This window comes from Dromiciops gliroides, chromosome 5 (genome assembly GCF_019393635.1).
Source record: "Dromiciops gliroides isolate mDroGli1 chromosome 5, mDroGli1.pri, whole genome shotgun sequence".
Lineage (NCBI taxonomy): Eukaryota > Metazoa > Chordata > Mammalia > Microbiotheria > Microbiotheriidae > Dromiciops > Dromiciops gliroides.
In genome coordinates, this window is record NC_057865.1 from 33,536,289 (window position 1) to 33,560,135 (window position 23,847).

Below are 23,847 nucleotides of genomic sequence, written 5' to 3' on the forward strand. Positions count from 1 at the left end.
CTTAAAAACGTCTTCCAAGCCAAGGTCCTCTTGGTAGGCAACAGGCTATTTTACAATCTTCCTTTAATTGGGCAATTTTGAGCCCACAACATTTTGTTCAAATAAAATTCCTGTAATCTAACTACAGTTATCGAAACCCTCCATTCTTGATGTTCCTCTTGTCACAAATATTTTATTTCCTTTCATGGAGATTGCACTGAAAATTTCCAAAAGCTTGAAGCAATCTGAATTCCAGTCAGGGAATTTTTCCACCCTTCTCACAGTCTTCTTAGAACTTTAAGATTTCTGACTTTGTTATTAGCTTAACCCCAGGCTTCCATCTCCCATCTTCCACCTTTACTTTTAGGTATATAGCTGAAGTTCACTATCCATTAAATAATTCCAAAACCTTTATCAATGCCTTTTCTGGGGACTGTCATCTCCATCAACCAGTTTTCTCTGTATTGTCTGACCCTACGATGTCACTTCCCTATATAAAAAGTTTCAATGGCTCCCTATTACCTGTAGGACAAATATATATGCCCCTTTCTCTGGCACCTAAAGGCCTTCCAGTTTATAGTTCCACGCTGATTTCACATTATTCCCAAATTGCTAAACTTTACTAAATTCCCGATGGACTGGCCTAGTTGCTGTTGTCTCTATTTGACATTCCATGCCATGCCTTTAATCGTAGGAACCTAATACTTAAAACATGGAAGGCCTTAGGGGCCAAGTCCAAACATCTAGAATAAAATGGCTCAGAGACTTTGAGGGATCTTCCCAGCATCCCACAGCCAGTGTCCTCCAGGCACAATTCCTGACTCCAAGCCCAGGGCTCTATTCTTTGAGGCACTAGCTGGTGTTCTCCTTCCTTCAAGTGGTCAGGAAGGTGCCACTTCACACGAGGCTTTTCCTGATCTTCCTAGTTATCGAACCTCTCCTGCTTCTGTAACTATATATACCTACACACACGCGCACGCGCGCGCACACACACACACACACACACACACACACACAGTGTATATGTATCTCAGTGTAGACATTGAGGTTTCCTCCTGGTAGAACTCCCTGAGGGCAAAGGCTATTTTGCTTTGGTAAAGCAGCACCTTGTTTCATGGTAGATGCTTGTTCCATACATTTGTATTGCATGATCTCTGCGCCTTTGGTGTACATAAGCCTGCATTGGTTTCCCCCAAACACTCCTTATGTCTTTCTCCATCTTACTCCCCTTGGTGGCTGCCATCTTGCCCCACTTCTGTCTCCATTCCTCTTGGCCACAAGCATCCCTTTTGGTGGCTGGTGAACTGTGTAGCACCCAGTGTGTCAGTGTACAACACCCTTTACAGGTCAGAAATTGGGGACTGACCAAGGTCATATTTAAAAGGACTGCCCTCTGCGAGACCCTGTTACCTTTCTATTTCTGTGGGCATGCAGGCATTACACCCAGAAATGGGACACAGTAGGCACTTAATCAATGTTTATTAGCTACAACAGTTAACTAGCAGCTGAAGAAGTATTCAATTCCACCAGTTTCTCCACCTTAAGTCATTGCAGTACTACATAAATGATGTCTTTAATGAGCCTGTGGGCTCATTCCATGTTGAGTTGAATCCATCAGTCAACAAGCATTTGAGTACTTCCCGTGTGTGTGTGTGTGTGTGTGTGTGTGTGTGTGTGTGTCCCAATATATAAAGAAAGCCGCAAGCAATCCACGTGCTTAAGAGCCCTCTTTGATGGGCTATGGGCCTCTTTTGTGTTGGGTTGAACCAGTCAACAACAATTCACTTAAGTACTTCCTATGTGTGTGCTAAAAGCCAGGGATAAAAAAAAAAAGCTGTATACAGTCCCTGCCCTCAGGGAGCTTGGGGGGGGGGGGGACAAGAAAAGATGCTCAGTAATTGAGACTAAAAGTTTATGATGAATAATTATCCTTTCCCATTTGCAGCATTAAAGGAAATCCCCTGGAATAAAAACACAACATGCCAGAAGATTTGGAACTTTTTAAAATATAATTTAAAACTATTTGTACCAGTACAATATATTAATTTTTACAAATGTAAAATTTTATCAGCTGTTAAAGCATTTGCAAAAACCACACATCCTACTTCAGCTTTTATTGCACAATATCTATATGAAAATATTAATTTTAAATTAGAAAACATAAATTATGCTTTCAATATAGAAGAGACAATCTGATTTTTTTAAGACAATACTATGTAAGAAAATCTACCCAGAAAATAACCAACTTTCACAGGTTACCAAGCTCAACAGGTGTTACAGAATGCCCAGTTTACAAAACGTTTAAAACCAGTACCAGGGAATCTTCATACAACTTGCATCTCTGTACTCCATTATAAATCAAGTTGGCTTATTTAGAAAAAAGAAAAAAAATTGAGGCATTTTTTAATGTGAGCAAGTATTCTAAGGAGCTCTTTCCCATACTAATTATCATAGTTCCAATGTGACATCAATTGGCCCAATGAAATTCTGCAACCTATCCATGCACTCATTTTCCCTCTCATACTCTATTTCTGGCAACTTCACAGCCAGTGACTATCACTGTTATCGCTGTAATCATGAGGTTTTTCTACCCAATATAAACAGAGGCTAAGATTCAGTCTTTTACAAAATCAGTTTATATATTTGCATCACACACAAAAAAAAATTAGTGTCAAGAACATTAAATTTGGTCTTCCTTGATATTTTGTAGGAGATGGTTTTCCCAGAGCTGGACTGGTAAATGTACCACTGTTCCCCGTAGTGTAATCCGTAAACATATATCCCAGTGTTGAGCTGAAATGTAATGACAAAGTAACGAAATTATAGAATGGAGTTGGAATGGGACAGGCTTCTGGGCTTGATACCATCACAGTAGTTAAAATACTGACTGTAGAGCTTGGTAGAAAATAGATTTCCCATAGACAAACCTGGGGAACTTGCAATAAGCTGATGTCCTTGAGCATACCATGGGGATCATTTTTTTTTAATTCTTCATGAATTTCATAGAACAAAAATATGACCATTAAAAAAAATAGACTGGCCCCCAATAAAGTATGTGTGAATGAATCTGAGCCCCTATTCTTGATGACTCAAGTACTTGAGGCTGCTTTGGGAACTTATGTCCTGCATAAGCAAAGTGAGAATAGGACATGACACATCTATCAAGAGAAAAAAAAATATGAAAATAGTGGTCATGAAGTCCCAAGTTATTATAGGTAGATAGTATTATAAAAAAAAATCAAAATCTTTAGAAAAAGTCTTAGCGGTAGAGAATGTCCCAAGAGACTCAGCCGTCTCCCTTCAGATTCGCATACTCCAAAACTGCTCACAGCACCTCACCTTAGATGAGTGTTTTTAAAAATATATATATTTATAAAAGGTCTACAATGAGACCTCAAATGTAATGTATTTCACCTTTTGTAAAAAAGGATTTTTTATTACTCTTTTATTACTCTTCCCTTGCTTAATGTTCTCCTGAACAAAATAAAAATAAACTCCATCAGAGAACAAACTAAAGACATTCACGGTCTGGAAATTTTTCCAAAGCCCCCAAAACTTGGTACTATGTGCAATCTCCTCCCATGTAGGCCTGGAGGAAATCTCTGATTACCCATCACTGAACATACTGCTAAATTACACACCGTAGAAAATGGACATTAATAGTAAAGAGTAAAATCTATTTAATAAAATAAAAATGTTCTGTAACTTCCATTTAAATACACATCTGAAAAGCTATAAGAGGAGTCTATTTTTGTTGTTTTGTTTTTGTTTTTTGAAAAGTGCTAGTTAAAACATGTATAAGTATCTTCAATACATTGTCCCAGTACTTTGAAACTGAACTCCATTCATCAGGCCTGGTGACAGATTAATTGCTACAAGGGAGAAGGAAAAAGTTGTCACTTGTCAATTAATCCAGCTTCCTTAATTTTGGTGAAGAAGAATTTCTCCAGGATATTGGCACATTTGTAGTATTCACTCTCAGGGGGGTTGTACTCTTTGCAATTGGTAAACACTCGCTGTAAGTCTGCCATGAATAATTTCTTAGATACGTAGTACCTATTCTTGAGTCGTTCACTCATGGTTTTCAAATCTGCACAGGAGAGAAAATATCAACAGTCTTTGATTCCTTTTTCTATTAGCTCATAAACAAGATCAACAAATAGAATCTGTCATTAAATAAATTATAGGTTCTAGCACATGAATACTCAAAGAACCTATGCTTTTTTTGTTGTTCTTGTTGTCAACCTGGGGAAGCCCTGAGTGTGGGAACTCCCTCCACCAATTCAGACTGCAACCCATCCACTGAGAATTGGTGTGAGACACTGCCAAGATAAATGACTTCACCAAGGTCACACACAGTGTCAAAGGTGGGACTTTTCCAGAATCCAGGTGCAGAACTCTGTCCCTTTAAAATGCATTCATTTCAGCCATGCACCTATACAGCTTCAATGAGAAGATTCTCACTCCTAGGTCTAGAGTTGTGAGTGATGAAGATATAGATGACTGATTATGAAAGGAATTCAACTCATAGAATGTTAAAGCATAAAATAGCCTCTGTTAATCAATCAACTAGCCCCAAGTGAAGATTTTATACATGAAGAAAGTGAGAAATGATTCGCATGATGAACTGCCTAATCCTGCAAAAGACTGCCTCCACATGCACTTAGCAAAGAGAAACCCATTTGAATAGAACCAGCTCATTGAGTCCAAAACCACCAGTGTGACTTATTCTGTGCTGTTCACCAGATTCCTTTGATGCTGCATAGACCTGGATAAACAATGCAATTGCAAATACACTGGTGATCTACCTCTTACTACTAAACCCTCAAATTCCTTTATTTTCACATTTATCAATGAAAAGATAAGCAGTGTCCCACTTAATTTTAAGACATTTTAAAAGTAGGAAAAACTAAGGTTAAGGCATTTGGACCCAAACAGTGATCACTAAGTATCCAGCCATCTACACAAAGCTTTGTGTGCCTACATTAGAAAAAGAAGAAAAGTGTTAATGCAATACCTGACTTTGAAACTCTATCAGGTTACAAATGGAAACCATATCTGATAGGAGCGAAAATGCAGAGTGGCTTCTACAATTTTCTTTCAAAAGATCTGCTAGTTCTAATTAAGGTCATGTATGCTCCCTTTAACTTGTTTTGAATATAAACCTAGAAGCAGCTTTCAAGATCATAAATGTAATAATTTCATATGGAGGGCAGGGGATAGAGCCTGCTAAGCACATTCACCTACCGATACCAACACCATATGCTCTCAAATTTTGACAATTAATAGTTAGGTGCTTATTCTGTGCGAGGCACTGCAGTAAGGGCTAGAGAGAAAAAGTAAAAACTAAACTACACCAGCCCTGAAGTCAGGAAGACCCAAGTTCAAATCTGGCCTCAGACACTTGACACTTACTAGCTGTGTGACCCTGGGCAAGTCACTTAACCCCAATTGCCTCACCAAAAAAACCCCAAAACAAACAAACAAACAAAAAAGTAAAAACAACCCCTGGGCTCAAGGAGTTTGCCTATTAAGAGGGGAGACAACATGAACCTAAGTAGACATACAAGACAGACATGATGGGAGATCACCTAAGAGGAGAAGGCCTTAGCATCTCAGAGGACCCAGAAAGGCCTCCTGCAGAAAGTGGGCTTTATTTAAGCTGAAACTAGAAGAAAGCCATGGAATAATGGACACAATCAGGCAGGTTTTCAATTAAAAAGGAATCTGCATATGCATTCCTAAAATGGTGAAGAGATTGGGCAGGACACTGGAGAAAGAGAATTGACCTTGGGGTCAGGGGAGCCCTGACTTGTAATTTCTCTCTGATACTTACCAGCTGCATGACCATAGAGGCAAGTCAAAAGTTTGCTGAGCCTTAGTTTACTCAACTGTTCAATAGGGATAACAATACCTATGTGTAGTTCCCTCTAAGGATTACTATGAGGATGAAATGAACTGATACTGCACATATAAAATGCAATGTCACTGTCACCTGTTTGCATCAGACATCCAAAAATCTACAAGAAATAAGCAAATAGAAAATCAGGATGCTAGGCATCACCTCCTTTGGGGTCAAGGGAGATTTCCCGACCTGTCGTTCAATCCATGTAAGGAAGTCCTGGTGTAGAAACTTCCTCCCCTGATTGAGAATGGCGACCTGTCTGCGAATCAAGGTCTTAGACTCCTAGGTTCATAGATACGGAGCTGCAAAGTATTTCAGAGGTCATTATAGCCTAAAGGTTCTTAACCTGGGGTGTACAGACACACAAGGGGGCTCCATAAACAAATTTCAGTGAGTCTGTGAACCTAGATCAGAAAAAAAAAAAAATGAGTTCTTTATTTTCCACTAACCTCAACCTGAAGTGTACCATTTCCTTCCTTTATGTAGGTAGGCCACAAACCATTTGTCTGAGAAAGAATACGTAAGTTTCAACAGACTACCACAGGCACCAATAGGGACAAGAGATCATTAGCTGGAAATGAGGAGGGTCATTGGCAAGCCTGGGGTGCTTAATAAATATTTGTTCCTTTCCTTTTCCCGTGCTGATATACTATGCAGAATATTCAAGAGGGAGATGGCAAAAAGAGACCAATATGGACAAGATTCTAGTGGGCTTTTTTTGTGCTCCACACAAATGTTTCTATTCATTTCTTAGGGACTTCCCCACCACATTGTGCTCCTGTCCCTATGAGCCACAAATAACTGTTTCATTGGGCTATTCATAGGATTATGGTGCTTGAAGGATCCATTGGGATTGACTCGGCCAGTGGTATCAAACTCAACTGGATCTAGATCCCTGTAGGCTTCATATTAACTTAGAAAACCACAAATTAACATTTTGTTGTATTTTATTTTTAATTTGTTAAATAGAACAAAGTTATATATAAATTTATCTTGTAATTTCCCAATCACATTTTCATCTGATTTGGGTAGCCACTTGTAGGCCTCAAATTTGACACTTCTGGTCTAGGCTACCCACTCACTTTAAGGATAAGGAAGCTGAGGCTCCATTAAGTGGCTTACCTTCAAAAGGTTATACCGTCCTGATAAAGAGAGGTGAGAGACTTATCAGGTACAATCCACTATATTGTGACTCCAAACCTCTTTTCTCCTTAAGCCCTCGAGTTTCATGTCAGCACCTCCACACTCCTTCAACGCATGACTCTTTTGCCTCCTTATCGAGAAATCAAGTTATCTGACATGAGCATTGTTATCTACCCCCTCCTCACCTTAAAATTTCTCAGAAAATAATGCAACTTTCCTTTTCTACTCGTAATTCTTGAGCCATGTGTCTTCCACCATCCTCTTTCACTAACCTTCAATTCAATACTTCCCTCTTTTTTAAAAAATAATCATCTCAGGTCTCCCCATCCTCAAAATTATACAATACCGCCCCCCCCAACACTACTACCACAAACACACACTATCCTTTCCCTGACTCCACAACTTTCATTTCCATTTTGGTGCTGAGAGTCTGGAATGCTCACTGCCTCTATACTTCCTCATCCATCACTCTTCAGACCTCTGCAATCCAGCTCCCATCCCTAGCACTCTCTGAAACTACTCACCCCAGGCTCATCAATGACCAGCCTCATTTCTAGAGATTTACAGATCTCTTATCCCTGTTGATCCTTTTTTAGCTCTTTTGGCAACATCTTCCTTTGCTGAGTACCATCTCTCCCACTGACTCTGAGACACTGCTGCTCCCTGACAACCCCCCAGGAATTGGAGTGCTCAATATCAGTTCTCATTGATTTCAGTTTCCTCCCCTATCCTCTCATCTTGTCTGGAGTGCAGCCATTCTCAAAGTAGTCTCAGAGGACTTGCAAGGTTCTAATAATGCTAAGGTGTTTTCATTTCTAATATGGTAAATATCAACAGATATGACCTATATAAGCAAAAGCTCTTTGGGGTACTCTCATATTTCAGAGTGTGAAGGGGTCCTGAAACCAAAAAGTTTGAGAACCACTGCTAGTCTAGTGGTCACTACTTCTCTACCTATCAGTCAGTAAGCATGTATTAAGTTCTAGGTGCTAGGGAGACAAAGGCAAAACTCTGCCGTCGGGAGGTTTGCATACTAATGGGGAGCCAATATACAGGGGATTCCAAAAGTCTTAAGCAGTTTTTCTTTCTTGGGGGGTGGGGGTGGGGGCAATGAGGATTAAGTGACTTGCCCAGGGTCACGCAGCTAGTAAGTATCAAGTGTCTGAGGCTGGATTTGAACTCAGGTCCTCCTGAATCCAGGACAGGTGCTTTATCCACTGTGTCACCTAGAGCTGCCCCAGTCTTAAGCAGTTTTAAACTTTAATAGCTTGATAATAAGCTTGAATATAAACACAGTATGTATATTTGTATGTCTGTGTGTGTGTGTGTATGGATGTGCACACATACAAAGAAGAGACAAGGTAACTTTGGATAGGAAAATACTACCAGCAAGTAGGGGACCTGAAAATACCTCCTGCAGAAGGTAGTGACTGAGCTGACTGGGAGCCTTGACAGAAACCAGGGACTCTTAAGAGGTGAAAGTGAGGGAGTACCCATTCCATAGCTATAATGACCACTTTTATTTTGGAGAGCCACAAATGAGTCTCCTGAGCCCTGGCCTCTCCCCATGACCGCCAGTCCAGCATTTCCAACCATCTGAAGACAGCTTCAACAGAACAGAGAGACACCGAGTAAAGGCCACAGATGCCCTTCTCCCTCTCTCCTATTCTTCCCCGCCAATACTATCCCATCAATGTTCCATGTCACTGTCATCCCCAAAGTTTATAGGTCATCCCACCAAGAGGAAAACACACACACACACACACACACACACACACACACACACTTCTCAAGGCCCATTCATCCCCCACATCTCCAACTAGAGAGTTAAATCTAAACTTAGAAAATGTTAATGGCATTACCCATAGGGAACCTTATAACTTCATAATATCCAGGAGCTTCTGTTCTCTTCACGGGTTCCATGAAGGGCCAAGCGCTTTGATGGCTCTTTGGTAAAGAAAAAAGTAAGGTATCTAATATGGAAATTCCATACAGGAAAATCATTTCAAAAAATCTTTCCAGCAAGTCAAGAGATGCCTCACCTTCACCTGCTGCAGGATGTTTTTTAATGTGCTGTAAAGCTGATCGGGATCTTTGGGCTCTTTGCTTGAAAGAAAAGAGTAACAAAGAGAAAAACAAGGATTAGCCTTTACCCACAATCCACTTCATCCCTTACAGTTCTGGCTCTTATAAAAAGGCTACATTTTATTTCATGAAAACTCTACCCCAGGGACATATTAATTAGACCAGAATATAGTCTTTTTTGCTCTTTTCTCTAAGCTTCAAAGAAGTTAGGGGCAGTTATTGGGACAGGGGAGGACTGGGAGGTGGAGGAAGATCATCTCCATGAACATCACTTTCTAATCAAATTATACTTACCCTCAGGGCAGCTAGGTGGTGCAGTGGAAAAAGCACCAAGCCCTGGATTCAGGAGGACCTTAGTTCAAATCCGGCCTCAGACACTTGATGCTTACTAACTGTGTGACCCTAGGCAAGTCACTTAACCCTCATTGCCCCTCCAAAAAAAAAAAAAAAAAAACAAAGGAAAAAAATTATACTTACCCTCTTTCTTTTCCACTTGGTTTCCAGCCTGTCTCTCCTATGTATTAATAGAATTAAATACATCATTAGAATTTCTTTTTTGACTGAAACAGTAACAAACTTAGCATCTTCTTAGTAACTTAGTCTTAGGGAAGTATTAATCATAACAATAAAGATAGATAAATCACAATATTGCTACAAGAGCGTTCTTTAAGTGATCTAGACTTTCTTGGGGATGGAAGGAAGGATTTAGGCAACATAAAACCAAAAGATATCAATACAAATTTATTAAAAAAAAGAGACTCTTCTCCAGTTACTTCCTAACACTAATATAGTGAAACAAAGTCATAAGACTTTATACTCTATATTCCATTTCTGCCATTCCCTTCAACCTTTTTATGGTAAATGTTATATAGCTACATCCATTTCCTATTACTAGGGTAAAACTAGAAGCCAGGGTATATAAAGGTAGCTGCCACTAGCCAATGATGGCACCTTTGAAAACACTGAGCATGAGGAGCCTACTTTGTTCAATGCCAAGCAAGATTCTGCCCTGCTTTGCCAAAATCAGACAATCATGTACTGTCTAAACCTAGAGACAGGAAATGTTTCAGTCCTGGATGAAAGCATCATGACATTTCAGATGCCACCAGAGCTGAACTACCCTAAAGGTTCTTAATTTTTATTCTTGTCATGAACCCTACTGCCTTTGGCAATTTGATAAAATCTGTGGGCCCCTTCTCAGAATGTTTGTAAATGTATAAAATAAAATAAAGTCAGGACAGCTAGGGAAACTGAATATATTGAAATAGTTATCAAAAAAAATTTTTTAATAGACCCAAGGTTAAGACCCTTTGCCTTATAAATATGATCTGCTAAGGCTCAGACTTAAGTATAAAGTGGGTCTCTCTTGGCCTCTGTCCAACAAAACTTGTTTCGATTCTTTTTTTCCCCCTCCATCCCTCTCCCCTGCTGGTCAGCTAATACTAGAAATAAATATTAGGAGAACCCACATTAAGATGTCTCCTTGCCAAGAACACACTGTTGGCCATAAACTCTTATACAAATTCTATGCAAGAACAGTGAACTTGAAATAAACTAATTTGGTTTGCATAAGTGAGTAAAACCCTCCTTTATCTAGACACATAGCTCTTAAGTTAGACCTCAATCACTGCCTCAGTTGCCACTTATGGAACACAGCAAGGAGAAATCCTACCTGACACCCTGTTTACTTAAAGGAGGGGGGGGGGGCAGGGAAGTGAACTGTTGTTATTTTTTTAACAGGACTAAAAATAATCCAAGGCAGAGAGGAAGAACCTTAAAGGAACTGCTCAAAACCCAGGAGAGGATGGCGCTCCGCTAGTCTCAGACTTGAGGGCCAAATTCTGGCACCTGGGCCAACCAAGTACTTTATTTGAACAAGAATGTGACTGTTTCATTCATCTCAGCTTAACTGTTACAGGGGGTTACTGCCCTAATCACACAATTTGCTTTGGAAGAGAATGCTATACATACTAATGCCAGGAATGCTTTCTATTGGAATCTGCCGTACTCCATCTTTAAAACACGAAAGCCCAGGGTAGACCTTTCGAATCTGGGCTTGCTTCCTTTCTATAAGCTTCTTAATTATCTGTAACCAGAGGGAGAAAAACACATTTTAGAAAGAGAAAGTTCATAGGAGAGTGGAAGTCAATCATATTTAATATTCTGTTTCCTAACTACTCCCTGTACATAGAGAGAGCATGCACCCAATTTGGGGGTGGGGGCTGGGGGGAGAGAAGAAGGATACACTTTTTAATAAGCAATAAATGAAAATATTCCATTATTAAGCCTAAACCCATCTTGCTCCATTGTCTCCATTGTCTCCAAATGACTTATCTCTACCAACCAGAAAAGCTAATATTGCGAGGACGCACTGCCCCTGGGCTCACTGTCACATTTAGCAAGCATATTTAGCATAAGTCATCTATTGTGCCTGCATTTCTCTGAGGAGACTGGAAGAAACCGACAATATATTAGCCCTGGAACATCAGAGCCAGTCTTACCTAGCCAGAACCTCTTTACACACACAACCCCTCAATATGAATTTGGATGGATAGAGCAGATGAACTGTCTACAGAAGGTAATAAACCCTGTAATGGATAGGCCTTCAGTTTTATTTAAATTGTCTCAGCCAAAGCCCCAGTCTGCACAGTTTGAAATGAGTCCCATAACCCTAAGCAGTAAGAGGTGGGGAAACTTTGAGGGAAAGGGGCACATCCCAAGAATCCAGAGTTCCTAACATACTGAGGTGACTGGTTTTAGTCTCTTTTGGCGCTTCTGGAAGAAAGCGGCTTGTACTTAAACTGTTTAGCCTGTAAGGGACCCACCCTTCAAGCCCCAGCTCATTTTCATCTTGGAGTCAAACTAGGATTTAATTGAGCATAGGGGACATAACCCCAGGCAGGCCTTGAAAACCACAAAGAAGAAAAATCAAGTTTCTCTCTAGTAATCTGATTTTACCTATAACAACAAGGAATAATTTGAGAGGCAGGAAAATAGATCTTTAAAGCAATAATATCAGATGAAGAGATATTTTCAATATTTAAAATAAAAGAATTTCACCAAACGATGTCTCCCTAAGAGACATTCCTTTTCAAGGAAATACCTCATCCCAACAAAACACAGCAAATCAAGTTGGCAGTTCTTCTCTCCCTCAGATTCCCTCCCAAGCCTCCCACGCACACCCTGTGAGAGCCACCCTAGCCAGCCTTGTCTCTGTTCTGCATTCCCTATAACCTCTATCTGTGGCATGCTCGCCTTCCTGCCACCTCCCACAGTCCCCTCTATTTCTCTAAGATACAGCTCAGGCACCATATTGGACACAAGCTTTCAGGATCCCCGCAGCTGCTAGTGCCTTCCCTCTCAGACTACCTTGTTTATCATCAATGGTATTTACTAACTTTATATGTATTTTGTGTGTGTGTGTGTGTGTGTATGTATACACCCCCCCACACACACACACACACAAATATCTTTTTATATATACTTATTATCTCCATTAGAGTGAAAGACCATTGTGAACAGGGATTGTGTCATTCTTTGTAATGATATCTTCTGTGCCTAACACAGACTAAGTCCTTAATAAATACTCAGTGTTTGGTTATATCTAGGGTTTTTTAAAAAATAAGAACATCTGACCTTTTATATAGCACCTTAAGGTTTACAAAGCATTTAACCCTATTTGAACCTCACAACAACCATGTGAGGTAGGTATATTATCACCAATCCCGTGAAAGAGTACAGCATAGTGCAAATAGCCTTGTCTTGGGAGTCAGCCAGATAGGGGTTCAAATCCTACTAGTTGTGTGACCCTGGGCAAATCCCTTAACCTCCAGGGCTTCAGGTTGCTCATCTGTAAAATTGGGGTGTAGCCAGTAGTGTCCACATTCCACGGTGGTTTTAAGGCTTAAATGGGGGTTACATCAATTCCTTAGCAAACCTTAGTGTGAATGTCAACTATTATCCTTAAAAGATCTACTCATGTTCTTCTTATACAACATGACTAATGCAGAAATATGTTTAATGTGATTGTACATATATAATAGGGGGAAGGGGGGCAGCTAGATGGCGCAGTGGATAGAGCACTGGCCCTGGATTCAGGAGTACCTGAGTTCAAATCTGACCTCAGATACTTAATACTTACTAGCTGTGTGACCGTGGGCAAGTCACTTAACCCCAATTGCCTCACAAAATAAATAAATAAATAAATAATTGAAAAGTGATCCATACAAAGTAGCAAACACGCTAAAAATAAATAAATAAAATAAGAGGGGGAAGGAAGGAAAAAAACTTGGAACTAAAAATCTTATGAAAAACAAATGCTGAAAACCATCTTTACATGTAACTTTTATAATTAAAAAAAGATCAATTCATGAACATAAGGGAAAGACTTGTGAACTAGACGTAGTACCTTTGTTATGGGGGGGGGGGGGGAGGAATCTCCAAAAGGGAATGTCATTTAGCTGGGGACCTTCATTTTATATTCTTCTGGTTTGAAGTATTCAAAGACACCTTCATCAAAGATTATTTTTTTAAGCTGTCTCAAGTTGGTGCCATTACATATAAAACCAAGTAACAAGGGGGAAAGTTCTGCTTTTCTCCTTGGTAATTTCAGGAAATTGTCTAAACCTAAGACTTTGTAGAGTACAGTCTGTGAGCTTGCTTTTCCCCCCAATATTTTGATAATTGTATTTCAATATACTTAGTTTTATTTGTAATCCTCTGTATATATGCATTTAAGAACATTCTTCTATGAAGGGGTCCCTAGGATTCATCAGACTGCTGCCAAAGAGGTCCTTCCTTGGTCTCTAAATGCCCTCCCCTTGCCCACTTTGTCACCTCAACTCAATCATGTTCCTAACTGAATTCTTCCTCCTGGCCTTTCTCCTAATTCCCATTTCGGTCCTCTCCACTGGAATCAACAACTCCAAGATCCTTCCTGTCTCCCAAGCTAGAAAGCTTAGTTAATTATTACTCTTCTTGGACTGTCTCCTTCATTCCCCATATCCAATCTGTCACCAAGTCCCATTCCTTCTTCCTTAAAATGAACACTGTACTTTCCACTCCACCCCTCACCACCCAGGATGAGCCTACATCACTTCAAGCCTAGGCCACTATTAAAGTCTCCTCAGTGGTGTCCCAGAAACTCCTCTCTCTTTCCTCCAAACCATACATACACTACATGCTACCATGTCAATGTTAAATCACCATGTCACTACCATGACTAAGAAGCTACTCATTTCCTCATCTGTGCCTTGGTTCGCGCCTTGTTCAGTTGTTTCAGTCGTGTCTGACTCTTTGTGACCCCGTTTGGGGTTTTCTTGGCAAAGATAGTGGAGTGGTCTGCCTTTTCCCTCTCCAGCTCATTCTACAGATGAGGAAACTGAGGCAAACAGGGTTAAGTGACTTGCCCAGAGTCATACAGTGTCTGAGGCTAGATTCTTTCACCTATCACTTACAGATGGAATAAGTAACAACATTTGGGAAGGGGGTTCAACTCTTAAAATGCTTGAAGAAAAGGGACTAGATACTGGACATCTCAGTTGTTAAATTACTGCCAGTGACTGTCAAAGAGACCTGGCTTAACGGGTCTAGACCATATTTTCTAGAGAAGAGTTTCTACAGCAGTGTGGCCTCGTGGAAAGAGCATGGATGAAGGCAGAGGATGTTGGTCTGCATCCCAGCCCTGCTCCTTACTATCTGCAGAACTGCAGGTTTCTCTTTGAGGAAATTAAAGTCTTGGACCAAATAGTTGCTAAAATCTTTGTCAGCCTCAGTGAAGGCCAATGCTACCCCATGTCACGACTGACTCACTTCAAAACCGTCTGCTGAAACTCCAAGGCTACAGTGCTCCAGGATCTATGCAGACCTAAGGATCAGGCTGTCGACTGAGGCCTTTGACCGAGTCCATTCAGTGGTCCAGCTCCCAACCAGAGCTGTCCCTGCTAGGCACCTGCTCCCTAGTGACAATGCTTACTTAGGCCTTTTTTCCAAAAAAGAAAACACCAGACTGCTGAATACAGGCCTTTTTGCCACCAGTCAAGATAACAACTGAACATGACTTGCCTTTTCTTGGCAGAGAACTCACAGTCTGCTGGCTTTTATTCACTAAGAGATTCCCCCGTGGAGTTTTTTTTTTTCAGTCTTGTGTCTTTGGCCATGTGGAAGCAAAAGTTTTAGGGAGTGCTTTCCCCCTTCGTTTCTTACCACTGGAAATAAACTAAGTACCAGGATAGGATGGGTTTTGGGTTTTTTTTAAACAACAGAAACCAAGAAACAGGACTGGTTTTCGGACAGGTTTACTTAAGCTACTGATGTTAACAGAGAAATGAGAAAATTTACTCTCCATTCAACAACCCTCCCCCCCTCCACACACACACTAGGGCAATCCCATCACTCTATACCTTAAAATGTGTTACCTGCTCCCCATTGTCTAAAGGATTCCATTCAAACTTCCTCGCCTGGCATTCAAGACCTCCTACAATTTGGGCCCAACTTTCTTTCCCTACGTATTTATTCTTTTCCACCATTGGGCCAGCTAGGTGGCGCAGTGGATAGAGCACCAGCCCTGGAGTCAGGAGGACCTGAGTTCAAATCCAGCCTCAGACACTTAACACTTACTAGCTGTGTGACCCTGGGCAAGTCACTTAACCCCAATTGCCTCACCATAATTAATTAATTAATTGATTGATTTAAAAAAAATTTTTTCCACCATTGCCCAACTCAGACTCTCCTACCTTCTTGTCTTTGTTCATTCTCTGTCTCTTACCAGAAAAGCCCTCCTCTCCGTCTTGATTACCCTTCCCCAGGCTCTCTGGCAATTCCTCTTCTGGACTTCGATAACCCTTATTATTTTGTTTTCCCTTGTGTGTTTGAAGACTTGCCCTATGGGCCTTTGTTTTCATCCCTCTTACTAATCCATATTATTTATATGGTCTTACCTCTTTTTGTTTTTTGATGATGACAGAAAATTCTGTGTATGGGATCCTTGGGTTTAATTCACAGCCCATTAGGGTGGCTCCTTCATAATCCTTGATGTAGCCAACATATTTGGTTTTGGGTACTTTGATATCTTTGGAAAAACCCTAGAAACAAAAGACATTCAAACATGCCTTTCTCAAGCTCCCAAGATAAAGCCTGAAGAAGCAATACATAGAGGTTTTTTATGTAACTCCATAAACATAGGGAGTTACACACACACACACACACACACACACACACAATTTTTTAACCCTAGAATGTAATTTAACCCTAGATATAGCTGGAGATATAAATTAATTTGATATAGATCTATGAAGAGTTTTTTGAAAATCAGAAACCAGAGTAAGTATGACTTCGGAAAAAAAAATGGTACACTACTAAGTCAAGAATATAAGTCTTAAATATGGACAGTCATTATCACCTCCTCTCCCACAAAAAATAAGTTTAATATTAAATATTGTATAGCAAACATTATTTTTAACTGTCAAAAATGAGAGATATGATAATAGTATATTATTAAGAAATATATAATAAGGAACAGCACAAAAAAAAAACATAGAAAGGGAAGAGACCGTGGCAGAAAAGGAAGGAAAGGACAGAAGGGAAAAGGGAAGGAAGAAAAGAAAAACCCAGAACTCAAGTTAAAGTTGTTGAAAGAAAAGTCTCATCAGAAAACACAGACCTGACAATCTTTTTTGTAAGGTTTCTAAGGTAAAAAAGAGAAATAACAGCCAACCTTACTGGCCAACTTTCTAAGAGCAAATTCTAACTGAAGGTCTGTGATCTGCCCCAGAGCATATCCAAGTTCAAACAGCCAGCTAGCTTAGAGCAAGGTCCGACCATGGGTATGTATATAAATTATGCAGCCAAATCCCCACGTGCATACATCACTTCTGTATTCTTCTGAGGCTGTAAGATCACTGGTCAAAGACCTATGGGATCACAGAGGCCACCCACTCCTACCCTTTTACCTCTTCCTTTTATGGTCAAGGAAATTGAGGCAGCTATGTCAGCTCATCAAATAAAATAACTCAAACTTTGGAACAACTACTGATGGCTTCCTGGTTTTTGTTTTATACTGAAATTTAATAAAGATCATTCCTTTCCCACCGAATGCCCTTCTTGCACATCCCTACTGCAACCATTCTCCCAAAAGGAGAACAAAGTAAGCCTTTATTGAATAGCACATAATGTCTCTTCCTTTTCTGATAGAGATGCATTCCCTGAAGTTGGCTAAAAAGTATTAGGAGTAATTGGGGCAGCTAGGTAGCACAGTGGATAGAGCACTGGCCCTGGATTCAGAAGGACCTGAGTTCAAATCCAGCCTCAGACACTTGACACTTACTAGCTGTGTGACCCTGGGCAAGTCACTTAATCCCAAATGCCTCACCCCCCCCAAAAAAAAAAGTATTAAGAGTAATCTAATTTTGGATGAAGGCTTCAATTCTTAAAAAAATAGCAACAACAACAAAATCAACCCACTACTCCCACCCCGTCCCCTATACACAGGGTGAGGTGGTAGACAGAGAGAACAGACTGGATTGAAAACTTCTGGAGAAAAAGAAATTCTGATTGCAGGTGATATAGCCCCAAGAGGGCTTCCCAAGCAATTCCCAAGCTCTAGGAACAATCCCCTCTGGTATCTCTACACCGCGTACTTCATCAGACCCCAAATGTTTGTCCCATGCATAAGACACTCCTAGTTCACAGGATCAGGAACTTGGTCTCCTTCCTCCTAGTCATTTTCCATATCTAACCTGGCCAGGTGGCAATCTTACACATCACTAGTATATGACACCACCTAACACAACATACGCCCCAGCCTGAAAATGACTGAATTCACAGCTTCGGGTCCGTAAAATGCTGCTGTCCCACTTCACCAATTCTATAACAGCGAGTTTACTTCAAAATGAATGATGCCTCTTAGTATGTTGATGAAATGAATGAGGTGCTAGGGTTCCACTAGAGATGGCAGGGCAGGTGGGAAAGAACTTACTTGTTTCTTGAAGTATCCAATTGCATATTCATCAGCATACGTAAGAAAGTTCAGGATGCTATGTTTTATATGGTATTCTTTCAGGTGATTCATGAGGTGAGTTCCATAGCCCTGTATGGAAGTTGGTATAAGAAAAATTTATGCATGGGTGGAGAAAATCTTATGAGATGAAAAGTGCCAAGAAAGATGTTAGGGACCAATGAGGGGAGTGACGGGTGGGGGTGGAGGGGCAGAGCTGTACTTTGTTTGGTTTCACATATTCTATATCCCAGAGAATCATGGTAATCTGGACTTTTGCTGAAGGAGTTTTATCATAGAGTCCTCTCTTACAATTCTGAACCTCAGAGATGGGCTCTATCAGTCAAAAAGCCTCCAGCCAAGTTGCTAGTATGATCTGAGGCTATCCCTGAGGACAAAATCTAATGCCAGATTCTACTAAAATCCCAGAGATTTTCTAATGAATGTGTATATAATTCCAATTTCTTTTTGGCATAAAGTTTGGACATACATTACCAAAAATAACTCTTTTCTCATAAAAAAAAAAGTTTGAGAGCCTTACATGAAAACACAAGGCAATTTTTTTTCTTTAAGATCAAATTACAAGACTCCAATCTACTAAAGAATGGGATAAGTATCTCTCTAGGTAGGATGGTGTTTAACTAGCCAGACCTCCCTAAGTAAATATGGTCTGTAAAATCCCTATTAGCCAAATTATACTGTTAAGATATCCCAAAGGAAGGAAAATTGAGATATTTCATTAAAGTAAAGGGGGGGGGGGCGGGGAGAGAAGATTTATCTTAAGTGATACAGTGTCTTTCAAGGGAAGGCCCCTAACATTCTTGGGCTCTACTGAAAAGAAGCAAAATAGAACACCCATGAGCAAGAATATGACATGAATAAATGCCTTGAATTTCAGTTATGACTCAATTTCTCTCAAGATGGAAATATAACCCAAGGAATAAACTCACTATGTTCATAATATCCCTTTGAAGTGAATAGGGAATAGAATCCTCTAGGCTCATTTTAAGAAGGGGAAACAGGTACTAAGATTGCCTGACAGACTGAGAACATGGCTCTACATGGCTCTATAGAACAGGAAGCTGTCCAGTGCTCTACCCTCTATGCTATTCAGTTGTTTTTCACTCATTTCAGACTCTTTATGATTCCATTGGCTTTTTTTTCTTTTTTTGGCAAAGATATGAGAAAGGTTTGCCATTTCCTTCTCCAGCTCATTTTACAGATAGGGAAAGTGAAGCAAACACAGTGAAGTGACTTGCCCAAAATCACAGCCAGTAAATGTCTGAGGCCAGATTTGAACTCACAAAGATGAGTGAATCTTCCTGACTCTTGATCCAGCACTCTTTCCACTGTGCCACCTAGTTGCCCATATCCTCTACGCTATATGGCCTTTAACTTGATAAACATAAGAGAATAAGTGATACTACTAATATTGGCTGGCATAGAAATAGGGCAACACATTTCATATGTAGAATCTGTAAGTTAGTGGGCGAAACACTTTTCTCATGAACTTCTTTCCAAAAGACCTAGGAAAATACAGGCAAAGATTTCTTCACTTTCTATTTCGTATTCCGAGGAATCCAAGTGAGCTCAATTGATTCTAACCCATTCTAACCCAGGACAGGCTGGGAATCCCTCACATGGCTTTCATTTTTGCCTTTTATTTCAAAAAGAAAGCCCAAGGGCAGCCCTTCTGAGGAGGGCTACTCAATTTGTACAAAAGATTTCTTTCAGCACTCGGACTGCTGACCTTTCACCTCCAAGAGCATTTCTATAGAACCAACCACACTCACTCCAATCCAGTGCTAGCTGAAGATGTGCTGGACAATGTAAACCTCAAATCTCAAATTTCAGCCATGAAAGCTTGCATTTGATAAGAGCAAGCTAATCATCGAGCTGAGTTTATTAGCCTCGTCAGAATATTTTGTCATGAGAGGAGGTTATGGTCTTACATAGTAGTCTTCAGATATGGTAGTGAGGGTATGAAGTATTGCATAAATTATATGAAAATAACACATCAATAATCTATGATTTCACCAGTATGCATACTCTATTCACCAATACAGAATCTAACCTCTCCAAGTCTTAGAAGAGATACTCCATGAGTTGCTATGGTTTGAAAAAAAAAAAATCCATCCCTTGGTGGCCAGCCTTCTGATGACCGGCCTCTCCAAACTAAACTAGGCTGATCCTTGAACAACAGTGTCCATCAATGGTTAGAACAGTAGCCACTGCCATTTATTTGGTGCTTGAAGTTTTTCTCATTTCACCCTCACAACAACCCTCTGAGTTTCTCTAGGTATCATAATCCTTGCTTTACATATGGGGATGATTTGCCTATAGTCACAAAGCTAGCAAGTATCAGAGAAAAAGGATTCCAGGTGGAGTCTCTCTATCTCCAAGGCCAGAATTCTTGCCACTACACCACTCTGGTTGCCAGAAATACCAATTAAGTTTTAGCCCACGTTTAGAAAAGCACCTTGTTCCACTTGAATCCAAGTGCTGTATTTTAAGTTCAATCTGAATCTGTGCATAAAAACTATAGAATCTTATGCTGTCTTTATTTCCAGAAGAAACTGAATTCTCCTATTTAAGAATTTACCATCAGAGGCAGCTAGGTGGCGCAGTGGATAGAGCACCGGCCCTGGAGTCTGGAGTACCTGAGTTCAAATTTGACCTCAGACACTTAACACTTACTAGCTGTGTGATCCTGGGCAAGTCACTTAACCCCAATTGCCTCATCAAAAAAAAAGAAAAAAAAAGGGAATTTACCTACTTCTGGAATAAGGAAATGGGAGGTACACTGCACCTGAAACCCAGTCCACCTGACTGCATACCATTTGGAAAAACCCAGCTAGAAAGTTGGTCCACTTCATGGATCAACAAGATTTTAGAAAAACAGCAAAGATCAGTCACTGATTTAAAAAAAAAAAAAAAGGATGGAAAAGTATTTTCCCCTGATGTATTAAAGAATCTATTTATGAATGGATGATTTACTTTATGTTTTCTTCCTCTAAATGTGTATGATGTGACATGGTTTCTGACAAGGTATTCTGAGAAAAGAGACGCAACACTGCTGAGGTCATGCAAGTAACAAAGATACCACAAAATCTCTCTTGACCATGTATGATTTCTCTCTGCTATCCCTAATCTAAGTCCACCACAATTAGATTCTTTTAAAAGGGCAGTTAATGGGGTTCATTTTTGGAAAGGGAAAAAAATTTTAATGCCAAAATTTTCTTCTCCAACTAAAGGCAAGAACACTCCCCCCACTGTCTCCTTCCTGCAACTTGTCATGAATCCAAAACAATGCAATGGTCCAGACAATATCCCATTATCCCGATGGCAAAAACTATACATTTACAGTAGAATTGATCGACTTGGCTTAAAGCACTAACTAAAAATACAGCAACAGCACCATCTAAAGACAAATCATCAGATCTCCCTGAAAAGCAACTGAGTTCAGCATGAAGAGAAATTGGGGCCCTCTTCACTCTAAATGGAGTAACTACTCTCACAAAAAAAGGATGAGCTGGAAGGCAGGGGGTATGGGAAGAGCAAATAAGAGAAAGAGAAAACATGCTAGATGATCAAAAAAAATTAATTTAAAATCAAAAGAGACAACAAAAACAATGAAAGAAAAATGATTAACTGATTTTCACCCTTTGATGTTCTGTGTTGTCAAGCAAAGCCTATTGTCCCATTTTACTTTGGGGAATGAAGATTCTCTGACTCTTTAGCATCTATAAATGGCATTATCTGGAGACTTTAAGTATCAAGAGCTTGGTCACTACCATAAGTAGAGGAATTTTGTGATTGTTTTGTTGTTCTTTTCAAATAACATTTGATGGCTTTTTGCAATTTGAAATAGAATTACAGATTTAGGATTAGACAGGACCTAAGACCCATGAATTCCAAAGCCCTCATCTCACGTGTTTAAATAGGGAACTGGTACTCACGGAAGCAAAGTACTTTAGAAACTGTTCAATTGACAAATAGTTTTCTCTCCTTCCCACTCCCACCTACCCCTTACCACTGAGGGGCAGAAATCAAAAGAAAACTCTTGTAACAAAATATAGTAAAAACAAAACAAAACAAAACAAAAACAGGTTCTCATGTGGGCTCGATCCACATTGTGTGTATCTTCCTGCACACTGTGGCAGGAGGTGAGCATCATTTTCACAATGCTGTTCTCCTGGTATAGACTGTTCTGCTCATGCCACTCTGTTCATGAGTCTTCCTAGGTTTCTCTAAAACCTCATGGTACAAGAGGCCTCCATTAACATTCATATTTCATCAGCTAGTCACCATTCATCACTTGGTGGGCACCTCTTAAGTTTCTAAAGTTAAGTGACCTTTTCAACCTCACACAAGGGACTCTTCTGAAATGAAATCCAGTGGTGTTTTAGCACAACAGCTCAAATTTGTGGAAGGATCATAGATTTGCAGGGTTTGGGGCCAGAAGGAAGCTCATAGGACAGCTAGTCCAATATATACTGAGCTTAACTTTCAGTGATCACCAAAGCACTAAACTTTGCAATTGTTTCCCCTCTGGTCCTAGTAGAATGTAAGCTCTCTACATCAGAATCACATAGTAGAGGTAGGCATGACCTTTAATCCACCATAGAGAGGACATGGTTCCTGATGTGTAGAGGAGGTGGAATTCTTTATTCCCTAGGCAATCTGATCTTAGACCCTACATGTCTTTTTTTTTTTTTTTTTAAGTGAGGCAATTGGGGTTAAGTGACTTGCCCAAGGTCACACAGCTAGTAAGTGTTAAGTGTCTGAGGCCCGATTTGAACTCAGGTCCTCCTGACTCCAGGGCCGGTGCTCTATCCACTGCGCCACCTAGCTGCCCCGACCCTACATGTCTTGCCTGACAAATGCAAGGTCCTGGAGAGCAGCACTCTGGAGAGTTACTTAAGGGAATTAACCCTAAGTCTGAAGGTTCACCAATTTGAAGATTTGGGCCACCTAGAGGGAATTTTCTTTTACAGCTACAGCAGGTCTATAGGAGAAGGAAGAGGCAAGCCCCAGAGCTGAAGGATTAAAACCATGCTGGGGGGGGGGGGTCGAGGGGATGTGTGCAGGAGATTTGGACCAGAGCAACACTCCATACACTACTGTGAGAAGGACAATAATACAGGTCCAGAGGTGAATGGAGATCACTTATTCAGCAGCTCCGAAATGATCTTGACCTTCTGGGGGAAGCCTAATGAGTCTATTTGAGAGATTTACAGTTCTGGATTTGTATATGGGCTCTTATGAAACATAGTACTTTATGCATTTTCCATGGTGAGTGAAATAAAAGTTGTCTCATACTCAGTTTTTAAAAACATAAGCTTTGGGGACAGCTAGGTGGCACAGTGGATAAAGCACTGGCCCTGGATTCAGGAGGACCTGAGTTCAAATCCGGCCTCAGACACTTGACACTTACTAGCTGTGGGACCCTGGGTAAGTCATTTAACCCCCATAGCCCCGCCAAAAAAACAAAACAAAACAAAACAAAAATAAAAATGTAAGCTTCACAAAAGTAAGGATTCTTTGAATTTGTATTCCCAGTACTTAGCTTGATAAATACTTACTAAATAACCAATTGAATATCAGACCAAGAAAATATGCATTTAGAATATTATTTTCTTTGTATCACCTGAGAATAATTTTCCTAGGGCTCCCACCTCAAGAGCAACAAAATCAAAATATGACCTCCTGCCTTGAAAAAAAGGATTTAATATTTACCATT

At 40.2% G+C, this 23,847-nt stretch overlaps 1 protein-coding gene across 1 annotated transcript in view; it reads right to left on the minus strand.

Moving 5' to 3' along the window:
* Nucleotides 1-1,977: 1,977 nt before the first annotated feature.
* KAT2B (lysine acetyltransferase 2B) overlaps nucleotides 1,978-23,847 on the minus strand; it is a 120,641-nt gene continuing 98,771 nt past the window's right edge. Inside the window, exons 12-18 of the mRNA XM_043967490.1 lie at nucleotides 18,087-18,197; nucleotides 16,051-16,194; nucleotides 11,084-11,198; nucleotides 9,590-9,626; nucleotides 9,070-9,133; nucleotides 8,890-8,974; nucleotides 1,978-4,069 (exon numbers count right to left, since the gene is read on the minus strand). Coding sequence (XP_043823425.1) covers nucleotides 3,876-4,069; nucleotides 8,890-8,974; nucleotides 9,070-9,133; nucleotides 9,590-9,626; nucleotides 11,084-11,198; nucleotides 16,051-16,194; nucleotides 18,087-18,197 — 750 coding nt within the window. The 3' untranslated portion in view covers nucleotides 1,978-3,875. The remainder of the gene's footprint in view (nucleotides 4,070-8,889; nucleotides 8,975-9,069; nucleotides 9,134-9,589; nucleotides 9,627-11,083; nucleotides 11,199-16,050; nucleotides 16,195-18,086; nucleotides 18,198-23,847) is intronic.